The following is a 16,347-nucleotide window of genomic DNA, read 5'->3' as shown; positions in this document are numbered from 1 at the left end:
CGGCAAATGCAGCCTTCTCTCCCCCAGTTGCTGCTGCAGAAAGGGTCTTCCTGGCTCGCTTTGAGACCATAGCACTCCCTCTTTGCGCCCTCCACTGGCTCCCCCTTTTCCACCGCATCAAGCACAAACGACTGGTCTTCACTTTTAAGGCCTTTCATGGCGTATTCCCATCCCATTTCTCCTTTATTCTGTCCTACAGAAATGTAAACTCCCACCTCCATTCTGCCAGAGATGCCTACACTGATTGCCTATTTTTCGGATTTCCCAGCAAGCGGTGTCGGTGCTTCCCCACATGCACTGTCCCTGACACATTCAAGGAGCTCCCTGAATCTGCAGGGCATTATCCCCCCTGGCACCTCTCCGTAGAACCCATCGAGACCTACAAAACACTTGACGGTGGTTAGGCAGCGGGTGTGCTGCGACCGTTGCTTATCACTATCGTCGCACTGTTACCTTGCGTTCCTCTCATCTGTTTGTCATATCCGCTTCTCATCTTAAACCTAGACTGTAACCTCTTCTGGGCAGGGGCCATCTGCTTGCTACATGTTTGCATAGCACCTAGCATTACTGGCCTCTCAGCACTACTGCAGTGTAAGTAACACATCGTCATCATCAAAGCAGAGGAATGGAATTCAGAACTCCTAGAAGTTCTGTTCCCTTATCTGCTACTGTGCAGGCTTGGATGTGTCACCAAACTCACATTTCCAACGTTCGGCACATAAACAACAGGTCTGATTGTCCGAGGTTCTGAGTACTCCCAATACCCAGTGACTTCAGCTGTGAAAATCAGGCTGCTGAAGTGGTTTCATATGAATTTAGGTGTCTGACTTTAGGCACCCAGGACCAGACGCCTAGCTGGTGTAAATAGGCCCAGCAACATAGGAAGCCTTAGGAGTTATGCCCAGTTACACCAGCTGAGAATATAACCCACCAGATTTGAAAATGTTGACCGTAGCGTCTCCGTGTCACAGCTGGTAAAATGAGGATGATGCTGGTGAGACGGGTGTGAGGCTTAATTAATATTGGTAAAGTTCTTTATAAATCTGATGATCGCAAAATGTTACTTGTCACTTACAGCTAACGATGTTCTTGGGCCAGATCCCCAGAGGTGGCCTGCATCTGCTCTTCCTCCGTTCATCTTCTTTCGGGATTTGCTCCTTTACCATTACACTAGCAATCCCACTGTTCCTACCCCGGGCAGTGCCTCATTGGTGCTAGTGCAACTGCAGGAAATTAAGGCAAATCTTGGTATAGACAAGGCTTAGTGGTTAAACTACAACCAGGGCTTTAAACACTCCAGACTTTCAGCGAGTTAGAATCAATAACTAAACCAATAGTTGTTTGTCAGCAAATCCAGAGTTGCACAGACCTATTGCATTGCCTCTGGGTTTAGTTACGGGCTCATCCTGTAAGGCAGACTGGGCTGATGAAGCCTCTCCTGGGTTTGCTGGTGAAGGTTGAATTTGTCTGCCAGACTGGGGAAGAATGGATCAGCCACCCCTGCTTTTTAGAGAGCTGGCTGCAATTTGTGGTTGATCAGACCCAGACAGCTCTGGCTCATCCAGTGCTTTATGCATTCCCACCCCTGCCGTCTGCCGCACACAAAGCCCCGTTCTTCCCAAAAAGGTCTGCAAAGGCCCGGTCTGTACACAGGTCTTGTATGGTATATTTAGGTTGGTTAGGGGAATGATTTTTTTTTTCCCAAACTGTTTTATGGTTCTACTTATGCAACCCCTTCTGAGCACTTAAGTTACACTGGTGTAAAGGTGCCTTTAATAGCTTATTCCCCTTCCCTTACAGACATAAACTATAAGCTCCTTTATACCAGTATTGCTGCATCCACACTAGGGCCTGGTCTACACTGGGGGGGGGGGAGTGGGGACTGACCTAAGATACGCAAGTTCAGCTGCGAGAATAGTGTAGCTGAAGTCGATGTATCTTAGATCGACTTATTTCGCATCCTCACAGCGCGGAGTCGACTGCCGCCACTCCCCCATCAACTCCGCTTCCGTGGAGTACAGGAGTTGACGGCAGAGAGATCAGGGATCGATATATCGCGTCTACACTAGACGTGATAAATCGATCCCGGATAGATCGATCACTACCTGCCGATCCAGCGGGTAGTGTAGACGTACCCTTAGGGATTCATACCACTATAGTTGAAGTGGTACAACTTTTGTGTGTAGACAGGGCCTAATTTGAGCTGTCTCGGTTCTTGTATGACCAACCTGAGACACAGTGGGCTTGGTTTTCAGCAGCGCGGAGCCCCCATAGCTCTCATTAACTTGCAGTGTTGTGGGGGCTCGGCACCTCTGAAAATCAGACTGTTGGTGTTTCCAGTTGATCCCACACAAATGAAGGCCCTTCCGCTTGGAAAGGAGGCAATATTGGCGCCATGGTCCTGCTCAGGAGCCACAGCAGAGGACTCGCTCCCAGTAATCGCTTGCCACTAAAATGTAGCTGTGTTTAAAAGGCAGAAAGTCTCTCTTCGTTAATAAACGTCTGTTGGACTCTTTCTGTGTAGTGGTTGCTGCAGACTCCTATTAGCAAGCGTTGGCCGTGCATTTCAAGTACTACTCCACATAATGGTTTGTAGGCCTGTGACATCTCCAGCTCATGCACAGACACTGCAAAAAGCAAGGGGGGAGGGGAAGGAGATGCTGGGGAGAGAAGAAGAAGGGGAAAAAAAAAAAAAAAAGTTGGAGACAGCATTGTCCTTGCTTTGAGAAGCCACCGGGGATCGGCCGGGGCTCTGCCTCCTGCTTCAGCTGACCCTTGCCAGCAGATGGGCAACAGGACGGGAATGCCCTTGTGAGCCAGGGATTTAACAGGGCTTTATTTAGGGAAGAATAGCCTGCTTAGCCGATAAAGAGCATGTAAGATGGTATGGGGCGGGCTTTGATGTCTTGCTGGCCCAGTGGGGAGCCAAGTGATGACTGACAGCAGTGTGTCACAGGATTACTCGGCCCCTGACAATGCCTCTCTCTGTTCCTGTGATGTTGCTACTCTGTTACAGCTACTTTTTCTGTTGTTATGTGCCTCTTTAGGTGGCATTCCTCCTCCCCAAGCCTCCCATCCCATTAGAGTACAGACAGGCTGAAGATACAGTAGGTAGCATGAGGCAGTGGGGAGGCGTTAGAACAAATGGCCTAAGAGTGGCTCGAACGCTCATGTGCACATGGATTTGTATAATTGCAGGTCAGGGAAAGTGATCAGGCTTTGCACAGGCCGGTCACGGCTCAGACTCCAGATTTCAAAACTTGGGGCAGCTGGAAAATAAAGACTCCACAAAATAACCCAGAGTTGCCGTGTACAATAATTGTTGTTCTGTGCAGAATCTTGTTTTATAATTAACTTTCTCTCTGTGTGTATGAGAGAGAGAGAGAGAGAGAGAGAGGCTATATTAGAATTCATAGTGAAAAGAATAGTGAATATAGGTTCAAATTCTGCTCTCAGTTACATCAATGTAAATCCAGAGAAACTCTTTTAATTTCTGTAGCGTTATTCTGGATTTACACTGGTGTAACTGAAATCAGAATTTGGCCTTTGATTTTTTTTTTTAATTACTTGTAAAATGCAGGCTTGAAATAAGAGCAGCCCAGTCATTGAACAGACTTTCTTTTTCATAGTGTTTATCATGTGATACTGCAAGCATTGGTTGTCATATGGTAATTACACATTGTGTCCAAACACCCGATATCTTTTTAGTAGTCTGCAAACCAAAGCCCCATCTCTCACCACCTGCGTGGAGAATAAAGAACAAACAGCCCAGAGAAAAAGAAAGAAAGAAAGAAAGAAAGAAAGAAAATGCAGGGGAGAGGGTCATTAAACGGACAAAGACAAGGTTTTTTTTTTTTTTTCATTTTTTCAAACATCCTTCCTTAATCACCCTTAGAGAGACCAGGTAGAAAAGCCAAAAACTGACAACATGGCAGCCAGATGTTTGTTTTGTTGTAAATGCTGAAATGTTGTATCACACTCTTTTTATCCTGAATACACACATTTGTTTTCTCTGTCTCTTACGCTTGCTAGTACTCTTCATAAATTGTTTGGTATAAACTGAATAGCCCCTTAACAATCCCATTCTTTTCAAGACTTCTTTCTGAAGATAGCATGTTTTATTAAAATAATCACTCAGGATCTTCTTGGAAGGTGAAATGCAACATTTATTTAGCAGTTGTATAGGAGGAGATGGCGGTTTTCTCTCCTGTCAAAGACGGTGGAACTCTGTGACCTCAATGACATCATGTGGCAAAAACTTACCGAGATTGAAAGAAGGATTGGATGTTTATATGGTTAATAGGAATAGCTAGAGTTGTTATAATTAATGCATCCCCTCCACCCACCAAAAAAAAAAAGTTTTGGAAGGGGAAAATACCTAACACTTTAAGGTTTAAGCCAGTCTCTGTTAGGGATCTGATGAGACCTTTATGGGGCGGAGGGAGGGCAGATTACATCCCATCTGTCCATTGAGGGGTCCTTACACCTTCCTCTGAAGCAGCTGGTGCTGGCCACTGTCTGAGACAGTACACTGAACTAGATGGACCTCGGGTCTGATCCACTCTGGCAGTTCCCATGTTCCTTTGTGCCTGAATGCTGTTCCAGATCCATCCAGTTATTTTCTCTGTGTGAGGGACTGTACGTGGGATAATCAGGATGGGGAGTGCTGCTGCTTGATTGCCAAGCTGGACTGGGAATTCTCTGCTCCTCTGAAGTCATTTTTCAGTTACAAAAGCACAAAGAAATCTTGGGAACCACCAACTTCTAAGTCAATTACAATGATTCCATTTCACATTAAAGGCTGATATTTGAATATTGTCTCTTTTCTGGGAGGGGAGGAAAGGGGATGTTAAAATAAGGAATAGAACATAAAGTAACAAATGCAGAGTTATAAAGAACATGGGACTTACCCGATCAGCCCACTAGTCTGTGTTGCCTGCCTCACAGGGTCTTTATGAGGCTTAATTTAATTAATGGTTCTAAAACACCTTGAGCAAAGTGTCATCACCAAGGCCTTTGGCAGTGTCCATTAATTGTTGCTTCAGGGAAAGGGAAGAGGTGTCACCTTGTAGTTAAGGCACGGGGCTGTGGTTCCAGAGATCAAAGTTCAGTTTGCAGATTTCCTATATGGCCTTGCTAAGTCAAGTCACATCATCTCTCTGTGCCCCCGTTTCCCATCAGTAAAATGAAGATGATAATCCCTCACAGAGGTGATGTGAGGATAAATGCATTCATGAATTTGATGCACCCAGGTATTACAGTGGGGCTAGCTAGGTAGAAAGGTTTAAAAGCTCTTCTTTAGATGACAAGCTTTTTAGTGCAGAGGTCAGCCTTGCACTAAAAAGTTCCCTCCACTCCCATTGACTTCAAAGTGAGCTATGGGTGTTCAGCATCTCAGTGGTTCGGGCCATATGGCTTTGTCTACATTAGGAGAATGAGTACCTGTTTCTCAGCAATGCTGCATCTGTACCTATGCTACCAGAGATGAAAGCATTAGCACAGACCAGGCTCAGGTGTTCTGTACGACAGTGTCATGAAACCCTTCTCAGAATTAGATGAGACAGTGGTGAAAATGCCTGTGCCCATGTACATCACCGTTGCTGTGGAACATTGATCAGCTGGTCTCTCCTCTAGCTCCCCTCCTCTAAGTAGTGACGTTGCTACGCTTGTTCATCTGATGAGCACTTTGACATGGACTACTTTGTGGTCAGTTATACTAACTCTCCTTGGAGTGATGCATTATACCCCAAGTCATATCCTTCTCCTGATTGCTAGGCAGTGCGCTCTCATGACCGCCCCACACCCAGGCATTGGGGAGCAGAATGGGATGCAAACAGGTCCCCCTTTTTCTTTTGGTATTGTTGGTGTGACACCTTTGAACTATTCCTTGGCATTGACAACCTTGAAAAGACTGACTCCTCTAACAAAAGGGCTCTCACAGCAAGGCTGCAGCTGTATCTTCCTACGAAGCAATAATCTAATCATTAGAAGCAGCTTGCCTGCCAATTTTTGTGTGGCATTTACAGCTTCCTTAATATCACTTAATTAGTCAAAGGCAAATCTGGAGTTTTGCCCATTGAGGGATTTCTCTCAGTTTGGTTGATCAACTGTCTGCTCTGCAGAAAGGCAAACAGGACCAAATGTAAGAGACAAGAGAAGGGCTGGAACCACACTCAGAAATTCAACGTTGATCCAAAAAATGCAGGAGGAATGGCCGGTAGGAGAGGAGCTAGTCAATAGAGACAAATGCACAGTAGTTCCACATGGTATTTCAAGCAAAACAGGCAAGTCCTTCTTACCAGCATCACGATGCTACCAGAAGGTTTGTTCTGAAAGCAGAGTATGCTTTATAATCCTCATACGCATGCGAGGCAGAGGAGGTGCTCTTTGAATCCCTGTCCTATCCCACCAACGCCACAGTACAGAATCTTTGCTCCATCTTTTGGCTTTGCAATGTTCTGAGGTGGAGCCAGAAAATTGCAATGACCGGTGCTGGAATTGAACACTTCTCTCTATTTGAAGAGTCTCTTCTGCCTGTTAGGCCAAGGGACAGAGAGCAGGGTTCTGTGGGGTGAACAGCTCTCCAGTGGCATTTTTCATCCTGTCTCCATAAGGAGAAGAATAGGGAATGGTTGATAAGTGAGGGATCTGTCAGTTCTCTTATGTATAGCCGTAGTGTGATGGACTTAGATAATTCTAAGGTTGGGTTCTTTATTGGTTAACGTTTTCTGCAGCAGAGCGACAGTCGATGCTCAGTGTGATCCAATGATATTTTCCCTTTATCTTACCAAGCTTGTTTGCATCAGCTGATGACGTTGTACGTAGGCCATCTGTTGACTTGTCGAAAGGAGCGCAGCCTCATTGATGAATTCTTTGCCCAAAAAAACCTGGGTTGCGTTGGCTGCAGATGGCTCATCCAACACGATAGGTAGAAAAAGCAGGTGTTGCAACAGCCTTGGCCCAGAGGTATCCCAGCCCTGTTGGCTGGCAGAAGTTCAGCCGCAGGATGGAATTAGCTGTTGGAGATCCTGTCAAGCAGATTGATGGCATGATCCACATTGAAATGTTCTCTGATAAATTATACAGTCCGCTCAGTTCTTCTCCAAAGACACACCATGAGTTCTAGGTCTGTGCGTCAGAACTTGATACTCTTTCTATACCTGGAGCAATTCTGGGAACTCCTTAGGTTGCTACACCCTACATGTGTTGATTAAAGGTCATTGGGACTTGTTGCATTGCGTTGCACCAGGATTTCACACAGCTGAAAACAAAGAAAGAGCAGGCAGTGCTAAAAAAGTTGAAGGAAGATCACTGAGAGTGAGATTGTTCATAGAGGTGATAAAGCCATTATCAGAAGGATTTCTTGGAGTTATCAGATTTCTCATTATGGCCCAGAAACAAGAGTATTCTCCCAAATATGTGCCCTTGAACTAATCCAGCATATAAGAATTTTTGAATCAGAGATGAGCATTCTGCACAGTTCTTCAATTAAATAAAAGTATCAATGAAACATAGCATGTTAAAATTTTAGTGTGAAAATTAAGGATAGCTTCAGATTTTTTTTCTCTGTCTCTTAGTCCTTTCCAATGATGAATGTTTGATATTCTCAAACCATGAGCGTATTTTGCATATTCTAGCAAATTGAATCTGACAGAAGTAGCCTTCTCTGTTGGATATTCAGGACTTTGATGCACAAGTTTTAGAGCCAAATAGGGAACACTAGAGTCACTACAGAATTTACTACTCCATGGTTCAGTGAGAGCAAAGCAAACTGTGGAGTTAATGTTCCACTGAGTTCATGGTACCAGAAGACAGCTGTAGAAAGCGACAGTGGGATTTTCAGAAATGCCTACGAGGTTTGGGAGGGAGCACAAGTCTCATTCAGTCCCATGGGACTTGTGCTTCATTTTAGCTCTTTTGAAAATCGCACCCCAAAATTATAATCTTGGATTATAAATGTATTTATAGATTAGTAAATATTTTGGAGCAGGAATTGTGTGTTCCAGTGAGTAAATGGACAGCAGTAGTAGCGTCTAGCATTTTCTGTCAAGAATCAGGGCCCAGTTGTGCTAGATACGTCTAGACTAATGGTTCTCAACCCATGGCTTGCGGTCCATTTGCAACCCAATCATCACATAGCTGCGGCCCATGTGACATCCTCAGGGCCATACAGGTAGCATATATATATATTTCAGAGTAGCAGCCGTGTTAGTCTGTATCCGCAAAAAGAACAGGAGTACTTGTGGCACCTTAGAGACTAACAAATGTATTAGAGCATAAGCTTTCGTGGACTACAGCCCACTTCTTCCGAAGAAAAGCTTATGCTCTAATAAATTTGTTAGTCTCTAAGGTGCCACAAGTACTCCTGTTCTTTTTATATATATATTGTGTGAATGTACCCCATATAACACATAGAGAACTGCATGTATGGCCCACAACAGTAAATAGGTTGAGAACCACTGCTCTAGTGAAGAAGACAATTGAGCATATTGTTGATGCTACCATAATAAAAAAAATAAACAATACAATGTCAACCCTTTGCAAATCTCTTAGTCTTTTTCCCTCTCTTATTTTAATTTTATCCATCCATTACTGTGTTTCCAATAGGACCCCAATTATCAGAACTTTGAACAACCAAAATGTTCTCCTATCTGCATCACAGTCATGTCCCCCAGACACCAGCATTTGGACTTCAGCTCCTCTGTCATTTCTCTAAATGTTTTACATCCCCAGAACGCTTCTTGAATAAAGAGGGTTGCACTGTAAATCAGAAGGTTCTAAACCCAAAGAGGTATGCATGGTGTTCCAGGTGACTCCATCTTGGCGGATGTCTCTCAGGGAGCACAGTGGCAGCTCTACTGAGAATTGTTCTCTCTGTTGTGCAAAACAATAATCATTCTTTAAACTGAGGGCGGGAGGAAGAGAATCTGTAGAACAGTAGCTGTGAAATCTCTGTTCAGTTTGGTTTTCCCTTTTTATCTTGTGTTTGAAACAGCCAAAGCCTTGATTGGGAATGAGAAACAACGCATCATGGAGAACATTGAGGGGAAAAAACATTCTTCTTTAGACTCGCATCATCTTAGTTCTCTTGTTGAATTCCCAAGACTGACTGACTTGATTACATATTTTTTCTACTTTGTGATGTCACAGGTGGATCTTATGACTTGGAGACTGAGAACAAATCTCAGGAGCAGATGATTGCTTCAAATGGGCAGATAAAAGCAGAAATTATAGAGAGGCAGAACAGTTTCTGGGTGTTCTCCCCACTCTCCTGTGCCCATCTCATTCCTGTTTCTTCCTCTCAGTTGTCCAGAAGGTCTCAGCAGCTGCTGAAATGTTCTGAAACTCGGTTTGGTGCAAAGCATCAGCAGCACTAGTCTTGTTTTGGATCTTGGCTGTGTCACAACTCATTTCTGCTGGATGTTTTCCTTTCCCTCTGCATTTTACCATCAGTGGCCTTGGAGTCCAGAAGGTGATAAACATTCGAGTCCATTGCATTTGCAAAGCCATCAAGTACCCAAGACAGTGTGAAAGTGATGATTCATGCCTGGTACAGTCTGCTGGGGTTCTCAAAGTGTGGATTATATTTCTTGCACCAAGCAATGGTGCTACAGGCTTCAGAGCAGCCAGGCTGAAGAATGGTGCTTGGAAGATATGAGTCCAAGAACAGGCATTGGATTTTGGTTTGAGAGGAGGAGAGGTTGTTGGGAAAGGCACCACCATCCCTTTCTGTTCAGTCTGCATTTAGGAGCTACTTGACCTTCTGCATGGAGGTAGCATTCTGGGGTGGTGACTCTCGGATTATGGGGCCAGGTGGGGATGGGAGGAAACTCTTATTTTTAAGAGTGATGAATACTGGGAAGAAAAAGAGCAAATTACCTCATTTTTTCCACTCTAGTATGTTGTTTTCTCTTGTCTTGTTTTCCTCCCAGGCCCCGCCACTTTTCCGTTTATTTTCTATTGTGTCAGTTCTACATTGTCTGTCTCTCTTTTGGAAAGAGAAACCAAGAGGTAGGGCTGGGGGTGTCCTCCTGAAATCACACTTCAGCACTTGGCACTTTACAGAGACCTCAGAAATGTCGGGGCGGGGGGGGGGCGGTGTTTGAGGTTGACCTGTCTGCCAGCTTCTTACAGTGACAAGCCCCTCTGGATACTAGCCTGGTTTTGTATTCAGAGTGATGTGGGAATCGCCTATTATACTTCGTGTGAGTCAAATGACTCCGGGTTATGGTTTCCCCTGGAGTGCTGAGCTTTTTTCCTCTTTTGAAAACGGGCCGCATCCGGCCACCTTCATCTTTGCTCAGGATAAAACAAACCATTTTAGGCCATTTCCTCTGCTCCCGTAATTGTCTCTCTTCAGAGGCTCCTGGTGCCCTGTTCTCCAAGGCCGCAATTTAATTACAGGTGTGCACAGGCAGCTTTTAAGTGTGGTCTCTTATTCTTACCAGTGTGGAGGCTTATTCCCCAAATGACACCATGCAATTACTGGCTTCTCTCTCTCTCCCCTCCTTGTCCCCCCACCCCTGCCCCACTGCACAAACACAGCTTTGTCCCCACCCTCTTAATGAAGTGATTAGAGGGACTCCAGAGGGACTTTGATCTTACCTGTCACCTGGCAACACTAAAAGCATCTTCTAGATGTCTGACAAGAAAGAACAGGAACCAGGGCTGTCTCTGGGTAGAGGGTGCCAAGTTCCTAGCTGTGTAGCCCAGAGCAATGCCTAGACCTTTAATGGGCCTGGCACTGGAAATCAGGGGGTAACTATGCCCCTGAAATTTGGCGGAACACACTCTTGACATCTGTCCCAGTTAGTGCCTCTGATCCAATATTGCTTTAGGTAATTCTTGGCCGGAGTCCAGACGCCGCAAAGATCAGATACAGTAGGAACATAGCAATTGCCAGACTGGACCAGGCCTACGGTCCATCTTGAAGAGCATCCTGCCTCTGCCAGCAGCCAGGTCCAAATGCTTCAGAAGACAGTACAAGGAACCCTATCATGAACAGTTAATGGAATGACTTGCTTATAGGAAGTTTCTTCCTAACCCCCGACACTTACTGTCTATCTTGTGCCCTGAACTATGACGTTTTCTGACCCTTTCACATTTTACCCCATCTAATGAAAGAGAGGATGGGGTTTTTTTAATCCATTTAAATGTTTGCTCCTCCCCTGAACTGTGCTAAAATCTTGACATTTCGGAGAGTCGGGATAGGTCTGTGTGTTGAGAAACCTTTTTCCTACCAGGGCCCCTAAGTGACCTGGGTTTGCAGAACTCTACCTCAAACGTGGATGGCTGCTTTTGGAATGGCTCTTCTGGAAGGAGGAATTTAACAGGCTGTGGATTTCTCTGCCCATCGTGACATGTCCTGGTTAGGGCTCAAGAACCTGTCATGTCTGGGTGCTAGATCACAGAAAGAAACCGTGGACAGTCCCCCAGTTATGGGAACACAGGTTCTATCTGTACTACAGCTGGGTTATGCATTTGTAAGCCTTTCTGCAGAACCCCTCACCATAGTATCTGGGGGCCCCACCAACCTTCGTGAATGTAGCTGTACAACAGGGTGTGGAGTGACGGGGGGGCGTATTTCCGTCCCTGTTTTGCAGCTAGGGGAGATGAGGGACAGTGAAATTAAGTGATTTGCCCAGCATTGCACAGGGAGTCTGTGGCAGAGTCAAGGACTGAATCCAGGTCTGAGCCGACAGCCCAGTGTCATAACCACGAAGCCGTCCTTCCTCACTGTGGTCATCTGGATGCTGCTATTCTTGTAGACAAGACGCTAGCGAGCGACAGTACCTCGGAAGTCAGTGGAGTTTCTGGATTTACTCTGGTGTAACTGAGATCAGAATCTGGCCCGGTGATCCTGACCTTCCAAATTTACTATTGCTATAGACTATTACTACTGCCTATTGCTCTTGCACCTCTTGTTTAAATAGGGTCCCGACAACAGCAGTGCTGTATTTTTCTTAATGATTAGTGTAGGTTCTACAGCACAGCTCCATCGATTTGTGGCACTGGTTACAGGAAGCAGCCTTTCCTCTCCTGCATTCTCATTCCCCGCCTCTCCCTCTACAGCTGATCACTGTAGCAGGGGGTATTGATTTACTAATTGGGCAGTGATTTCACCTGATTGATAATAAAGTGCTGTACAACCTCCCTGCTGAGCTGAAATTCAGCCTCGTGGCTACTGGTAGATACTTGTCCTCAGCAGCAAATAGTTCTGTGTTGTTTATGTAAACTTATTTGTTGCCCGGTAACCCTCAAATTACTGTAGTAAGTGCTTGGAGACTCAATGGAAGTGTCAGTCAGAAACTTCATCATAGGTTGAGAAACTCACCTAAATAAGTAAATGGTGACTAAAATTACTACCTAAGTAAAAGTAGGTGACTGCGTGTCAAGACTCCTAGGTTCTATTCCTGGTTTCTCCCCAACTATGTGACTTTTGTGACTTTGGGCGAGTCATTTCACCTCTGTACCTCAGTTTCCCCCTCTGCTAAATGACCTGGCACTTGGTAAATAGTATAACACAAAATGCAAGACAGAAAGCCTTTGGTTTTAAGGCTCTAGTCTTAACGTATACCCATGTATATAAATGAATATCACTGCTGGAGCATGCGCAGGGTTTCTGTTGTATACCATCACCTCCTGTAGAGGAGCAGATACATTCTTATCTGCTTTGCAATGAGCTTTGAGATCTATTATTACTATTTATTACTTATATCACTATAGCACCTACAGGCACCTACCACAGCAGGGACTCCTCTGTGCTAGGCACTGTCCAGATACATAGTGAGTGATAGCTCCTGCCCTGATGAACTTACACTCTAAACAGACAAGACAGCTAAAGGCTGGGAGGATAAACAGAAGCCCCAAGAGGGAAGGTGACTTGCCCAAGGTCACAGAGCAGGACAGTGGCAGAGCCTGTAGAACCATTAGAAGATCCATTTTGGAATGTAGCAGCCAGTCAGAATACAGTTGCCTTTGCAACAGTCTCTGGTGTGGAAGCTGTCAGAGTTCCAGGCAACTGTACCTGTCTTACCCCTCAGTGGTCCGGCTCGTCAGCCATCACCTCTCTTGGGTAGAGACCTGCATCTCTCTTCTTCCTGACTGGGGTTTTTCCAGGCCGCACAATTCCATGACTACACCATGTTATTGCCCGCAAGCCAGAGTGCCTAAACAGGCCAGCGTCGGTGGCTCTCTCTTCAGAGGCTATAAGTGGCATAATTGCCCGCATGTATAAGTTACCACACAGGTCTTTCTAAGCAAGCACATGTATTCTTAAGGTGAAAGAATCAGAGAGAAAACATATTAAAAGAATAAGAGAGCCTAATAAACTTATCACATGCTAATAAACTTACTCAAGATCACCCTGCCCCCCCCCCCCCAACTCCTGTGGGTGCTCTGGTAAGAATCAATTCTTCAAACCCTTGTGTTTACAGGTTCATAACAGCAGTAGCTCAGAACAAGCACACCCATGCGTACTTTTCCCTTATGCAACTTGATCTTCCGATTCCAGGAATTGATAATCAGTATGGTCCCTTCCTCGGGGCATAGCTTCAAAAGGGTGGGTTTTGGCATACCTGGGGACGAGGCCAGGAATTTGTATTCACCTCCCCCTAGATATTTCTCAGGAAACCCACTTTATACATATTGCCCCAAAAGACCATTCTTGTCTGCTATATTGTTCAGTGTGGTCCTTTGATCAGCCAGGCCCCCCAATAATACAGAACCTTTGTATTTCATACAGTGGACTCCAAAGATACTCAAACTTCGTTCAATAAGGTTTTTCCAGGATATTGCAGGAAATTGCCGTATCCGCCACAAAAGCCTACAAGATGTGTGAGTTGTTGGCGGGCTACTGGCAGAAGATTGTCTTGGGTTGGGTTTTTTTTGTTGTTTTTTTTTAGCACAGGGTTTAGTTCTGTTATAAAATGTTTTCATTGCTCAGTGTCTTAAGGCTGGGTTTTTTATTTGCAAACTGCTGTGTCACACGCTTCAGCCGTCAGCGCCCACCCTCCCACCAGAGCATTTGTTCAGAACAAAGGCTCCCTTTTAAAAATGGCATGCTATTTTGCCACTTTTATGAAAAACTGTCACAACAATATCTAATTCTGCATGAGACAGAATTTCAAAACAGCCATCAAGGAGAGGAAGCTGTACTTGTGCTAATGCGCAAATGTCACTTCCACAGCTGTAGAATAAGTAACCCACCAAACTGGATTTCAAAAGGAAAGAAATCTAAACCCCTTCTCTTTGCTCTCTTCTTTCCAGGCCTGACCTTCGCAGGAAAACCCAAGGCAAACGCCGCCTTGCTGAAATCTTGCGATCTGAATACTCTAGTGGGATGGACTCTGGTGTATCCAAGGTCAAGAGAAAGAAAAGACACGGAAAACCTGGCAACCAGAAAATGCTGAGCTGAACTGGGAGTTTCCAACCCTTTGCTGCAGAAACTAGTTCTGGAGAACGCATGGGGCAGAAGGCAAGGGGACATGCAACGCAAACCGAAGTGTGCCAGAATTTAACAGAGAATTATTAAAAGGCTAAACCCTCAGAGAGCTGAGCCCCCAGAAGACCTGAATGGAACTGAAATCAAACATGGTCTGTTTTCAGTCAAGATTGCTCCATTGCAAATAAATGCAGTTTCAGTAAGATGCACAAAGTTTCTAAGTTTTGCCGTTTTAAACCATGACCATTGTTTTTGTAAAGAAAATTTGGAGCAGTCAAATGAAGTGTAGAGGGAAACATGCAACCACCAAAAAATAAAGTGACCATCAAATGGGTTATGCTAGGAGCTTATTGAATTCATTGGGGGCGATTAGGATGTTTAAAAGGCCTATAGGAACCAATTGTTTATTTTTTTTAATAGAGAAAGCTGAAGTAGTGCGGTGGACGTTACTGTCTTAGTTGTTTATTCTGTGATTAGCTAGTATGCAAGCCTTAGCCTGACCTGAACAAACTGTGGCGTTTGGGCCAGATCCAAATGGCATTGAAGTGAATGGTAAAACTCCCAATCGCTTGGGAACAAGATTGTATGTAAATAGACAAAGGACCAAATGCTCCATTCCCTACTCCTCTCTCGGGCAAAATTTAGAGGTAAGATTTGTCCCCGAATCCTTCAAGATTTAGCCACATGTAATATGTCTTGCTTCTCAGCACAGAGAAGTTTATGAGGAGCATTTGTAACACTTAATGATACCTTCATTTTGTAGCGCGCTTTATTGCTCATTCTGAAAAGCACATTGACTTTAGCTGTCCCTTGCATCGGTCAAGCTTTTCTTCTCCTTTTCAGGAGCATATTCTAGGCTAATTAATTTGTCTCCTTGTGTTCCCCTGTTTGCCTTTGAAGTGGAAAGACCCAACAGCTGGAATTTCTTCCTTCCTTTATTTATTTTATTCCTCATCAGAACTCAGGAGGGAGGGGACTCCTGGGAGTTTTTTGTGGTATGATCGGAGAGAGGCTGTGATTGGGCCCGTTCATGATTGCCTTGCACTTGAAATGAAATCCTAGCCCTTTTGAAGTCAATGGCAAAACTCCCAGTGATGTCAGTCGGGCCAGGATTCCATTGGGTGGTCATTCTGTGCAGGAGATGGCGCTTTCTCAAGGCCTGGTCTGAGATTGTAGAATGAGTTCCCCACTGGAACTACGGACCTTCGCAAACTTCGCCACCTTCCACTCTGAGTGCAAGGCTCACTTCGTCAGTCTGCCTTCTCTAAGAAAAATACAGAGCAAACACACACACACTAAAAAACAAAATAAACCCTCACCAAAACACAAACCCTACCAAAACAGCGCTCCACTGCACACACAATTCTCCTCCGGGGAGAGGATGAGAGAGAGAGAACAAACTACACATGACAGATGTTTGTCATGTCGCCTAATGCACTACCGTAAGGGGATCAGATAGAACAGCAAGGAGGGTGATATAAGAATGTATATGAAACAGAATTCACAGCAGTGCAAAGTGGGCTTAAAATGTACCCGAATCAGCATGGTATCCACTTGGCACTGAGATAACTGATAACACACGATGCAGAGTAACAGTGAGTTGTGTCCCATGTTGCAGAAGAGGAGCAATCAGTCCAAAAGTGTTTATTTTGTCAAGTGAGTGTAACTCTTGAGAATCAGAACAATTCTTCCCTTCTCCCTTCCAGGCGGTCACTGAACAGTAACTGACTTCCTGACTTCCTGGTTTTAAAGCAATAGTTTTTGAGAAAGAAGGATTTGAAAAAAATGCTCTGATGTAAAATAAAGTGAAGGGCAGAGAGTAGGAGGGTAATCAGGATTTATTAGATCAAGATTAAATAAAGAAACCACCCTCCTGGTATTTGGGGGAGGGGAAGGAGAAGGGG

General features: G+C 44.8%; 1 protein-coding gene across 3 annotated transcripts in view; it reads left to right on the top strand.

The window, feature by feature from the left end:
• The window catches only part of DDX31 (DEAD-box helicase 31), a 67,158-nt gene extending 52,382 nt beyond the window's left edge, over positions 1 to 14,776 (top strand). For all 3 annotated transcript variants that reach the window (XM_034793770.1, XM_034793771.1, XM_034793772.1), the window contains one exon: positions 14,269 to 14,776. In XM_034793770.1, the coding sequence (XP_034649661.1) occupies positions 14,269 to 14,416 (148 nt within the window). In that variant the 3' untranslated portion in view covers positions 14,417 to 14,776. The remainder of the gene's footprint in view (positions 1 to 14,268) is intronic.
• Positions 14,777 to 16,347: the final 1,571 nt, after the last annotated feature.

Source organism: Trachemys scripta, chromosome 17 (assembly GCF_013100865.1).
Source record: "Trachemys scripta elegans isolate TJP31775 chromosome 17, CAS_Tse_1.0, whole genome shotgun sequence".
NCBI classification, from domain to species: Eukaryota; Metazoa; Chordata; order Testudines; family Emydidae; genus Trachemys; species Trachemys scripta.
The sequence above is the reverse complement of the archived record's forward strand: the minus strand, read 5'-3'. Positions and strand labels throughout refer to the sequence as shown.